The sequence below is a fragment of the Platalea leucorodia genome (assembly GCF_965183815.1).
Source record: "Platalea leucorodia genome assembly, chromosome: 9".
Taxonomy (NCBI): Eukaryota; Metazoa; Chordata; class Aves; order Pelecaniformes; family Threskiornithidae; genus Platalea; species Platalea leucorodia.
The window spans coordinates 4,245,687-4,258,600 of record NC_138831.1 but is presented as its reverse complement, the minus strand read 5'-3'; the positions used below and the strand labels follow the sequence as shown (position 1 = coordinate 4,258,600).

Sequence of the window (12,914 nt, the reverse complement as noted above, 5' to 3'; positions counted from 1 at the left end):
GTGCTTCTTATCCTCTGTCCCTCACTTTCAGCCATATTATGGCTACAGCCAGCTCTGCAGTCAATTTTCATTTGCATTGCATATGTGAATGAAGAAAATCATTAGGCTTGATGCTGCCACTCTAGTGCATAATGAGTAGTATCTTACTCATCTGAGTAAAATCCCACTGACGATATGTGGTGGTGGTAAAAGTACATACTGTGGGCAAGACTGTATAGGGATTTTCTAAGCTCTTCATGAGTATTGTAGGTAGTTGTACAATGTGACATCCTGGGAGACGAAAATCCTGAAGGCACTACTCAGTAATTATACCCATTACTTGCTGTGTGTACTGCAGCATCAGACCAAAGCGTGTTCACTCATTCATCTCCATCTCTTTTATAGCTGCATTATAATTACCGTTTTTAAAGGGGCAAACTCAAGTAAAACATAGAATGGGTTCTAGCTAGGATACGTCTGGTTTTTGTTGCTCAGAAAATGTTTCTTAAAATATTTCAAATGCTGTTGATCTTCTCAGGATTCAAAACCATCGTTGCAAGCTAGTCTTAAAAAATAAACCTGACCAGACAGAGCACTCCCTTGGAGCTACGACTGATACAGTCAGAGGCCAGGGCCCATCAGATTTTGTTGTGTCTTTTTTCATTTCTGCAAATCTCCATTCCCCACCTCACAAGCTGGGTGCTCATATCTATTTTCAATGATTTCTAATTCACTGCCAGTATAAAACAGAGACAGCTACTTCCAGACCACACTGTGCCAAGAGTGAATTATTCTTATATAAACCCCATGCATGGCAAATGATAATGAAGACCTGCAAACTGATCTAGATTCATACTGTCAATTAAATTCCAGATCAAGAGTGGACTTGTTTGAGCTGTATGAAATCACTCATTTTCATTGCTAGCCTATTTTTAGTCTTGAAGTCTTCCAAAAGAATGAAAAAGTGTAAGAATTCCTACTGTTATTTTTCATTTTCAACAGCAAACAAGAACTATTTTTGAATGAAAATTTTGGCATATCGAAATGTCTTCGAAATTTCAGCAGAGAAATGCTCAGATGAAATAACCATACTGCTTCACGTCTTCTCCCTGCCCTCCTTTGAGGATGCCATTGGCATAAAAACAAGCTCTTGTTCTTAGTTATGAAAGGACAGTGGCTTTCATGAACAGTATGTGAACAACTGTTTAATAATAAATAATAGCAGGCAGAGAAGGTGTTTCAGGGGGTTTAGGAAAGGGGACAAAGCTGAGGTTTGAAATGACTTAAGACAGAAGTGAATTCAGCAAACGATGCTTCTCGGTAGCACTGACAGTCCATGAAGGATTCCATTTTCTCGCCCTTGGCTTTTTTGCAGGCTCCAGTAGTCCTCAGCCGAGATCACCATGATGTGAGTGGGACCGACAGTCCTTACAGAGAAACGTCAAACATTTATGATGGATCAGCCTTTTGCGCAGGTCAGCAGAGCAGCTGAGGCTTGTCTGTCCGGGCAAACAAGGAAATTGCTTTAAAAAAGCAATTTTTTTTTTTAATGCAACATTGTTAAAATGTTTTTGTTTAACCCTTTAATCCCCATTAATCAGATTTCCTGAGAAGCTTTGTGGGATTTAATAGTGATACAGAGATGAATGTGGAGCTAGTTAAGTAGGCGAGGTCCAGAACAATGCTGAAAATTCAATGAAGATGCATCAGATTTACTTCAATGTATATGGAGAGCAGTCTGTCTCAGAGGACCATATCTTCTGTTTGATTTTAATTTTGCACCTCACTGTTTCAAAGAGGAGATCTGAGCAGAATACAGCTGTATTTCCTTGGATCCACAAGATCAAAATCAAGTCTATAATATTATTTTGCTTAAAGCAAAAAGATTCACAGCTGCATTCATTTCATTGCCTGAGGACTCAGGAAAACAATCTGGAGTTTCTGAAAGGAACTTTTCTGGTCATAAGGGAACATACTTTGATAGTAAAAGCATAAGAATGGAAGTCAGGTGTTCTGGATTAGACTCCAAGCCTTGTTGCTCACTTACAGTGTGACTGTGGGCAAATCATGTAGGTTTGCTATACAAAAGGAGCCTTTAATTCTGCGCACCTGACCTGAGCTAACCAGACTCTGCTTTTAAGTTTGTGAAATGGTGCTTTAGAAAAATAAACCCAAGAAATATCAGATTGGAGACCTGAAAAAAAAAGAGTGAAGCACTAAGCAATTTTTAACCTAAATCTTCCTCAATTTTCCATCCATAAAGTGGAAATTATGATAATAGCTTTAGCCCACTAGTGTTTCCGCATGTCATGAACTGACAATCACAAAGTGGCTTGAGATTGGAGGATACAAGCTGCTGTAGAAGGAGAAATTATGATAGAGGTAGCTGAGCATATTGAATTACTTCCATTATGGGAATTCATAATAGAACTAAATTATGGCTCAATTTTAAGGAGAAAAGTTCCCTGCTATCTTAACTGGATTTCCTGATGAAATGAGGCTTTTAGCTGTGTCTATCAGTCCCACTTCAACACTTTCTGAGTAGGTTGGCTAGTTCTAATAGGCCAGATAGATGCCTCGAATGATGTTTGGTTCTGGCAAGCTGTGAGAAAATGGTGCAGCTGCACAGAGAACAGCAATCCAAAGTAATGACTCCACCAAAGGGCTTAACAACCTAAGTAAACCTCAGGCAATGCCCTCAGAAGAGGACAAAAGAAACAAGGCTTGCGAAACCCCATTGCTCATCATGTTATGTGTTTTTCTTTGCATTTTGTGATTTACATGAACTATTTGCCTTCTCCATGGGCTTACCTAAAGCCTGTTGGCAGCTGATTTCACTGGTGTTTGAAACCAGGCCTAACTCTGTTTTACCAAACGAGCCTCTAGAGGTAATAAAAGACATCTTGGGTCTTCTTCTTTCCCATTTTCCCATTGTTTTAACACCACGTTTGAGCTGGTTCAGTTGAAATTGGCTCCTCTCTGGCACACAGGAATTTTCCAGAGTGTTTACCCATCTTGTTTCGTTTTGCAGCAAGTACCTCAGCCTGATCCTTGGCAAACATGGGTCATCGCTGCTCGGCAAAGCGTAGTTCAGCACAGACATTTGCGCAGTTAGTGACTTTTATTGAAGTCAAAGAGCAGCACATTATTACATCTTTAGTCCACTTGCTGTGCTCCTTGTCCAACCTCCACTCTTATCATGCTAGTGGCTGAGGAAGAAATCTGTACATTTTTAGAATATGGGGATTTTGATCTCTCCCATTCCCTCTTGACAGCACTGTAATTATGATAATTGGGTTATTAAAGTGACATAATGCCAGATAAAAGATGCCATAATGGGGCTTTTGACAGGGTTTAACATAGATTAGTGCTCAAGTAAACTCATTTTTCCATCAGATGTGTAACAACTGTGGGTCTGCATATGTGACTGGTGGGGATATTGCTGTTTGTCTCTTATTTTTTGCTGTTAAAAGCACAGTAAATGATCTATTAAATCTGGACAAACGTTTTCAGTAAATTTTACCCTGTTATCCTCTGCGCGTACCTCTTTCCACCTCTCTGGGTATATCCTTTAGCACAAATTGTAGTGAACATACAAAATTCTAGTGAACATTTCAGTGGAAATCATACATTTGACATTAGTCAAGTGACATTTGTCTGCTAAATTATTTTTCTTCATTCTTTTTTTTTTTTTTTTAAACAAACAAACAAACAAAAAACAAACAAAAGAAACCTCCTGTGTGACTTTAACAGTTCACATTCAGGGTAAAATTCCCCTATGTCGAATAGGGGCCAATATCACTTTCATCCCAACTGTGTTCTCAAAATGCAACTCCTTAGCTTTAGCCTGGCTTTCTGCACAGGGCTGAATTAACTCTGCAGTCTGATCTGAAAAGACTTCAGGCTTCTGAGAACTGCAAGGTGTGTAATTTTCCAGGTGTCCCCCCCATTTTGAAACCCCCCACGTGGATGTGTCCAGCCTGTTCTTCCATGACTGAGGCATCCCAAAGGAGAGGATTGCATTTCTCTCCAGCCTGAAGAGGTGTCTCCCAGCTGAGGAGTGGTAGGTTCAACTGCTTGAATTGGATCACAAATGCAGAAAGCACCAGGGTCCTCACAAACCACTGTGTGAAAACTGGCATTTGCTTCCTCCAGTGTAGGGACAAAGAGTGGGAGGAAAATCTCCCTTGCCTGTTCTTCCCAAGAATGAGATGTTCAGTGTAGGTCTGTGAGAGAAGCTGTGATTAAACCCTGCCTTCACACTGCCAAAATCAAGGCGTCAGTGGAAGCACCACAACAAAAAAATGAATGCAGCATGTCAGAGCCGTAACACCTTTCCTCTCCTCCTAGACATGGCGGTACAAAATTTTGTAGGAGATGCGTTCAGAGGAGCAACCTGGGTCGCTTTGCACAACGGTGGTGGAGTTGGCTGGTAAGAACTTACTTATGTTTCTAAAGCTGGACTCTGAATCCCGTTACCACTGCTGTGTATGTGTGGGGGTGGGAGAGACAGGAGGGGAATTGCAGAAAAGATGTGTGTATAACTGGAGTAGTACAGTGTCATCAGGATGAGAAGGATGGGTTTGGAGACAAGGATGTATCATATGGTAAAGTGTGGTGTTGTATGAAGCTTTTTTAATTAATGCCCGTATGTCTAGAAAAAGTGTTTTGGACATTGGCCACAGCACAGTTTGGAGAACTTAATTTGCCAAACAAGGACGGTGTGCCGTGGTCTTTTTGAACAGATCCTACTTCCAAAGTTGCCTTTGCACATGCACAGCCGGAGTGTTAGTGGATGGATTAGGTTTAGGTTTCCCCTTAAGCTGTATTTAAATCTGTGACCTTAGGACCCCAATATAAATGCCCATGTGCTAAAGTGCAACGAGGGGTTATTGATACAAAACAGTTCAGGTGCCAGCAAACCCCCCAGTTGTCTTTCTCCCCTTGCTCATGCCTGGCAGGATAAAAGACCACAGCCAAGTAAGTAAACACCTCCTTCTTCACATAAGATGCAGAACTAAGAGGAACATCTAAACTGAGATGCAGAATGAGAGAAATATTATGTATGGAGAGGGAAATTAAGCTCCTTCGTGCACCACTAAAAGGTTTCTCTGGGTTGGCAGAGGTTTAGGGAAAAGGAGAGCCTGGCCATACTGCAGAGTCTTTAGTTCTGGTTTGTTCTTTCCAGTATAGTCCAGCGAAGCCTCTCCCACTTACAGACATGTCTTCATTTTGTGGTGTTGCCAGTCAAAAGGGGGGCAACCCTCTATTAAATGCTGTAGTGAACCCTCGCACTTCCCCGTTCCATCCAGCTCTGGAATATGCCAACAACAGCAAGCCAAAGAACTGGGAGCAGATGTTATCCTCAGAGACATTTGATGATGATTTATTATTACTCCTCCAGATGATCTGGATCTAGAAAATATCCCTTCAAGTCAGATGGAGAATTCCCTCTCCTGTACTTTAACTCCTTTGATTTCAGTGAAGTAACTACTGAATAGAAGGTACGCGGGAGCAAAATTGAACAGTAGGATAAGGTGGCTTTCTGAGGGCTTAGACACATGGAGTGAAAATCTGGCTTTACTGATTTCAGCGATAACACCCGCTGTGGCCAGGATTTTATTCACAACTTCCATAAGTCTGAATGGAAAATGCAGAGGTAGCAGCAGACTAGATCTGTCTGAATGGCCTTGGCTAAGTTTAACCTTTTAAGCTATCTGCTTATGAAATACAAGCAAAGAAAATAACTTCCCACTACATCTTGTGCAAAATATTTAGAATATTTTTATGATAATTGATAATTATAATTATTAGAATTGCTGAAATAATCGCTTATGCCACGAATGTTCTGTGCATCAGTGATGCTTAATTCAAAGGATACAAATGATCGTATTCCCTATCTCTCTCTGGCCTCTGTAAGGCCAATCCCTCCCGCGTGTTTCTAGGCCTCTGAGCAATTCAAAGAGAGATTGGCTGAATGGCCCTTACCTCTGGAAAACTGGCACTGGCCACCCTGCAATTTCAGTCAGGTTGTTTTAGTTGTTTCTTAAGTGGAGTTGCATCATTAAAAAGAAGCTCTTCCCCCAGGCAGAGCAGAGGTGCTGTCACTTATGTAGTGCATCAGAAAATTAGCATGTGGCTATTCACCGAAATCAAAATATCGGTGGAAAAACAGGGTTTGGTTATCCTTTTTGACATTTCCTATGGCTGCTTAGTGGCTTGTCATTGTGGAACGGTATCTGCTCACCTTGTTCTCAGGAGCAGTCATAGCCCTCTGTGATTAAATTACTGTGCTTCAGTGAAGAATGCAGAGCCTGAAAATTAGGCCCGTCTCTGCGTGAGCCTTAATAAGCCACCATGCTGAGACTCAGATGTGGTAACAATGTCGTGTCATTAGATGCCGTGGTCTGGAGAGCCCCCGAAAGCCCCGGCAGGACAGGTGGTTCTGCTCGGCTTAACTAAGCACGGCACCACCCCGGCTAGTCACAGCGCTGCACCCCTTTGCCTTCTAAGGAGAAAGAGAGGAGTAATTTAAAGGTGGTAAAAGAAGCAAAACTAACCCCCAACCATAAAAAATTACTTTCTTTGCCTGGAAGAGACAGATGCCTTTCAGTTTTAGGGCGCTGTTTTTCTCTAGAGAGCTAAAAATTTCCTTTATGGCTGACTTTGCCATAAAGAAATCTCCATGTGCCTGATAAAATCTTCTTGTCATCAGCTGGTTTGGAAATGTGAAAGTGCACATGGAAGTTTATATACATTTATTAAGAAATATGCATGTGATTAGAGAGAAATCAAGTTGTCACTGGGGAAGCTTATATATATTTATTAACAAATGTGCATGTGACTAGAGAGAAATCAAGTTGTCACGGGGAAGTTTCTGTTCAGGGAGTTCAGAAATGGGAATTGCACTGTGTTCAGCCACCAGTCCTCCCTGCAGAGGCTGGCCTTGACTGGAACTGCTGACAGATCTGCCATGTCTTCCATATGAGCTTTTACCTACTTCGATTTTTCTGTGCTGTAGCCTTGTGGGACAAACAGAAAAAGCAGGATTAATATTTATTTAGCTGGAATCTGCATCACATGTGCTGTTTGAGAGACTTAAGATTAACACAGTCTTGACTATAATGACAGCAAATGAATGTTATTCACTTCTTGCTGCCTGTTTATTTGCAGGAGAATGTATGTTAGCACGGAGCCTGAGTAACCTATAGTAACAAAAAGGCAGAAGCAATTTAAGAATCGAACTGCGCTGTTAACAGTGTGACATCTTGATTGTGAGAGAGGCCTTGTTTTCTTTGATCACCTCAGAAGGAGACATCTGGAAATTATAGGAGGTAGCTTAGGTCAAAATGCCACATGTTTCTTTAATTACCTGAAAATGTGACCCAATGCTAATGAAGGCAGAGGGCTCCCCTTTAAAAGTGAGAGGTTTTGCTAGAAAATCCATCCTAACAAACATGGGCATTTAATTTATGAGTGATTTTTAGATGGTAGGACAGATTCTGATGAGTGATTCCGATTTACACTGGAGTAACTCCATGGAAATCAATGGAGAGGCTCTAAATTTATGGAGTGCAAGTGAGATCAGACGCTCACTGTTCATGCCTAAGCTTCAAAGGATGCTCTTTGGGATGCTGTGCACAGAGGGGATCTTTGCCACTGAAAGAACATCATCTTCCCATATGGAATATCTTTATAAAGCGCTGGTCCAAAGGTCTGATTTTCTTATTGTCTGATATTGCCAATAGCTTGTCTTGAGGTGTGCTCATACTGTGATCCCAATTACATTGCAATGGCATCATTGATGTTCGTGCCTGTACTCTAGCTTGGTACTTTGACAGTAAAGAATAGTGCTAATTTGGTCTCTGTACACAGAAGCAGCAGATTATGGTGAGATAACTCACCCTGGTCTTTATATAATTATATTTGTAATGTTGTCAGCCAGTCTGGTCCCCTCTTTTGGAGAAGACAATAACAACGTGAGCTATTAAAAAAGTAGAATTTGCAAGAAATGCAGATGTTTGGATGTTTGTTTTCATCCCAAAATGAGACCAAGAGCAGAACTAATGAAAGATTTCACACAGTAAAAAGATCCTGGGAATTAAATTCCAGGCTGAAAAGTGCTGACAGTATCAATCTAAAAGAAACATTTTATTTTGAAGAGTCAGAGCTTACAATATTCAAACATTTCAATTTAAAATGTTACTTTGTTTCAAATTTTCCTGTTAAAGGTAAGAAACTGATTCATTCACTGACATTCTGCCGTGGGAACTGTCAGTTTCGAGAAAACTGTGCCTTTCAGCAGAAAACGTATTTGTAATAATGATATCACCAATAACGGTGAAGTGGAGGGAATTCACAGAATGGTACAGTGATGGCGAGATCTGGAGCTCTAAGTTTCTTGCTCAGCTATGTGACAGGGTCCTACTTAGCACGCAGGCAGCGTATATCACTAGTAAAAGGGAATTAACATCACATAAGTAACAACATTACACTGAAAATGAGAAAACGTGAGATCTAGCTTCAGGAAGAAGATCTCAGGTGTCTGAGGCTCCAATGTAGCCTCATTTCCCCGTTTCCTGAGAAGCTCAAGTTACTGCTGGAAAATACACAGTAAGAAATTATGCTTGCCTGGACTGGAAGACACCCAACTCCTGTCTGATTCATGGATATGTCTGATGTTATTCTATGTAAATTTTGTAAACTTATTAATTTTATTAACTATAAAACACAGAGGACAAAGTCCTGCCTCCAGGGATCTCCATTAGTAGCCTCTCATACCATGTGGTGGTGTATGATACGCCCCGTCCCTCAGGTATTGCTGCTGCTGCGTTATAATGCCAGAACTCTCATGGATTTACAGCAACAGATAACGATCCAACTGCATTCACCACTATTCACCATATGCAACGAAACAAGAACTTGAGCAGGCCAGACTCCGAAGTCAGACAAGATGTTTTGCTCTGCGTGTTTTCCCCGTCCTTTTAAAACCAGACTGGTATTTCTCCCAAGTATAATCTGTTAGTTTTAACATATTTCTGTTCTTCTTCTGCCAATAAGTCTGCTTCCTGAAAAGTTGGCACTGATGTCTTTAAATGTCTATGTATCTCATACGAAATGAATGACTGTTTTTGAAATGATCGAGGCAGATGTGCGTTAAGCGGTGGTTAACGCTTTTTTAATAAAATGCTTATGCTCGCTCATTTGTCCCGAGAGAATATAAATAGATCCATCTGTCTGCTTCAATAAGTACACAGTCCTCCTCATGATCCTCTCTATATGGCAGGCTCTAGTGCAGCAAACATGAACAGCTTAACCTTTAAAAATACCCTGAGATAGGTAACTCTCCGGCCCATCAGAAGTGCTAACCTTTCTTTACTTGTTTCTAGAGCCAGTACCGCGGGCAGTCCTCAGGAGATGCAGCGCAAGCTTAATTTTTGGCACTCCTGCTTGGAGCGGATACTGACTGCTAGCTGGGCGTTACAAGAAAGGTGGAATAGGTTTGCTGCAGGTCAGGAAACTGGGCCTTTGCCCTGCTAAATTCCTCCCCCCCCCCCTTTTTTTTTTTTTTTGTAAGTATAAAAGGTCACTGATAGCATCTCTTATTCAGCACCATTGCTACGTTCTTATCCTTCTTCTGGGAGTGCAACTGAACAAATTAACTCCTGTGAATTTTGTGGGATTGGTTTGAATTATTTTGATTTAATTCTCTTACATTTCTATTTTTTAGGGGTGAAGTGATCAATGGGGGATTTGGCCTGGTTTTGGATGGATCCACAGAGGCTGAAGAACGGGCTAAGATGATGCTCAGCTGGGATGTTTCCAACGGAGTAAGCAAAACTCATTATATATGTTCACTTTGATAGCTTCCTGCCTCCGGGGCTGTGTTTCCTTAGGTACTCAGGTTCCAGTGCTCCTATTCTTTTTAGGTGAATGGGAGTATGAGCACTCAGGCAGGAGTCTTGTGGATCTGTCTTTTTGTATCCCAGGAATAGTCCTAATGGGTCGAGTGACTCATTCTATTCACCGCTTCTAATGCGGGTGGTTATGAGCCTGATTCCACTAGAGCCAACGAGTTGTTCTCTTTTGATTGTTTTCATTTGGTTTGGTTTTTTTTTCCCTCGAACCAACTTCAAAGGAATTTAAGTCAATGAAAGAGGCTGAATAATTCTTGGGTAAGGAACTTAGTGTAAAGTGTCAGGACCACCCCCTCTGACTTTACAACATATCAGAGCCCAATAGTTTCCACATATCTCAGTGGGTGTTTGGTTATTTTTTAAGCAGAAAGGGAAGCATGCTTACAATAATTTTGTTAGACATGTTGGCATTGTTGTTTGCCTACATAATGCAATTGATAACTATATGAACTTTAGTCTTGTCTATTCCTAACTTCTAGATCTAGGTATCTTGAAAGGCTCGTCATTTAAGTGCCAGCTCACCCAGCCCTTGCTACCATTAGAGTTTTTGCATTCCATTAGTGTCCAGATAGATCCTGTCTGGGTTTAAGACTAGGATCCCATCTCTGAAGTGGCAGAGAGGTTTTGATTCAATACTTGCAGGGAACCTAATCAGCAGGACAGGGATGCATATTCCAATGAAAGGACAAAACCTGTTATGTTTCAGTCACGAAGCCTCACAAGGACCTGATGCATTGAGGGAGCTCCTTGCCAATGCTGACGTGATCTGTTCTGTTTTATTTTTCGAGAGAATTGCAGAATTCCTTCTTGCCTTAGACCTCAACATTTTTTTTTCTCTCCATAAGACCTGGCATGACTCAGGGTAGAAGAGGAGGAGGAACAATTTGCACATATTCCCTGTCCCAGATCTGAAATAACACATTAGTAAACTATTAAGGAAGAAGGAGGAGGACAATTATATTAATTTGTAGATTAGAGTAATGGAGACAAACCCTTAACATGCACTGTGTATCAGAGGCAGCCTATTAAAAACCCAATAAATCTTTTGCTGCTCTGATTTATTGCAAGCAAAAGCCCCACTCCTCCACACACACGTTGAAAAAGGACAATCTGAGAATGCTACCCATATTATATACAAGACTGGAAAGAAACTGGAGTGTATCCTTGAAAACATACTGCCAGGAATAATCATAGGTGAGTGGCAGGGAAATTGAGTTGTTAACTTGAAAGGTCATTTCTAGCTGTTATTGCTATGATCCCGAGAACTTATTAGGCTTACATTAGTCATATGCTTAAATATTTTGCTAAACTGGAACCTAAGTATTTTCATTCTTGAACACTTTTGAGTCTGAATATTTCAGACATTTATTTGCAATTCATAATAGAGATTTGTAAGGCATTGATTAGAGGGAAGGACTTATTTCCTTTGTGCCAAATCTTGACTTTTTTTCGTCTGGGGAATCTTGCTTGTACACAGATCAAAACGCAGAGCTTTGCTGTTGGAAGAGGCGTTTACCTGTTCCATGGCTGTCGATAAAGTTTGATCCTTATGTGCTGCCAGAGAATTTGGCTCCTTGATTTCATAGTTTGAAAACGCATTGAGTGACATTTTCCTTTCTAAAAATTTATCCCACTACAAAATCATTGACTGTTTAAATGTTACTGTTATCTAAAGCAAATGCTAGTTTTACAGAGCCGGGATGGAGTGCACAATTATTTTTAGTGAGAGAATTTTATAAAGTTTATAAGGTACCTGGCTCTACCAATGTTATCTGTCCAATGTTATGTTTCTGCATGAAAACGTACCAAGTCTATCCAAATACTACTCATAAAAATGAAATAGGTATTACAAAAATTACTTCCAAAATCAGCAAGGAAACTAGAAACCGGCAGAGGGCTGAAAGATTTGTTGTCATGAAATTGGGTGCCAGCGTTTGCGCAAATATTGTGTCAGATGGATGTGGCAAGAGAAGTGTACGATTTTTACACCCATTGATTTTTCCGGTCTGACAGGTCGCCAGACGCTGCTGGTCGGGTAATGCCTATGCTTATGAAACGATCTGCCAAGCGATGAAAGAAAATGCCACGCTGAAGGTGACCCTTCCTCACAAGGTGGTGGATGAGAACATCTTGGAGCAAGCCCTGAAACATTAGCGGTATTCTTAGTGCAATGTTGTCCTTGCAGATACATATGAAGTTCCTTCCTTGATACCCTATTTTGCTCTCTGGCCAACTGAGAAAAGCCTTCCAAATGTCTCTTCCATGCAAGTTCTTTTTTTCCCCTTTAACTTGCTAATGGGGCAAACCAGTATCTGTCTGTGACAGGTCCACAGATGTCAGGAACAGTCTTTTCACTAGCGTATTTGGAACAATGTTTGCAATAAGAAACTCTTCATTGTAAGGAAAGGAACTGGAATTTTGTCCCTGAAAATTAAATGGAAAAAGAAAATCCGCTTATTCCTGATAATTCACAAATTAAGGAGACTCTTAGGTCTGGTAGATCAGATGTGGAATGGAAACTGGAACTCTTTGTTCTAATTCAGAGTCTGCTGCTATCAGCAAAGAGCTGTGAAATCCAGTAGCCAAACATGTGGGTGTGTAAACAAACTTATTCTTCAGCTGGTGAAGGATGTACTTGGTATCACATGTGCTAGACTCAAGCTTTTACATATTGCCATAAAAGCGTTTGGTGATTGCAATAAAAAGCGACAGATGAACTGCAACTGGTTAAGCATAGCTAGCCTGCATGTATTTTTCCCTGAAATTTTCACCCATGATATTCACCACAAGCAGGAACAGGATGCAGAGCCAGGTAAGTGGATGGAAAAGCCCGAGGGCAGTAACTACTAGACCATTTCCAAACATCTTACAGCAAGGCCAGGAAAATATGGAATAACTCAGGATAAATTAGTGTGAGCCAAATTCTGCATCAGTCTGACATGGTGCCGTTCTGCTGAATCTGATGTTGTATGCGCTTTGCTGCCTCACCATGATGAGTTTGTTCTTCTGTAGAAGCCC

General features: G+C 40.9%; 1 protein-coding gene across 1 annotated transcript in view; it reads left to right on the top strand.

Annotated features, from left to right (window-relative positions):
• UROC1 (urocanate hydratase 1) overlaps positions 1–12,050 on the top strand; it is a gene marked incomplete at both ends in the record, with an annotated part of 43,896 nt that extends 31,846 nt beyond the window's left edge. Inside the window, 4 exons of the mRNA XM_082322041.1 lie at positions 1,355–1,454; positions 4,330–4,411; positions 9,710–9,809; positions 11,910–12,050. Coding sequence (XP_082178167.1) covers positions 1,355–1,454; positions 4,330–4,411; positions 9,710–9,809; positions 11,910–12,050 — 423 coding nt within the window. The remainder of the gene's footprint in view (positions 1–1,354; positions 1,455–4,329; positions 4,412–9,709; positions 9,810–11,909) is intronic.
• Between the last annotated feature and the right edge of the window lie 864 nt (positions 12,051–12,914).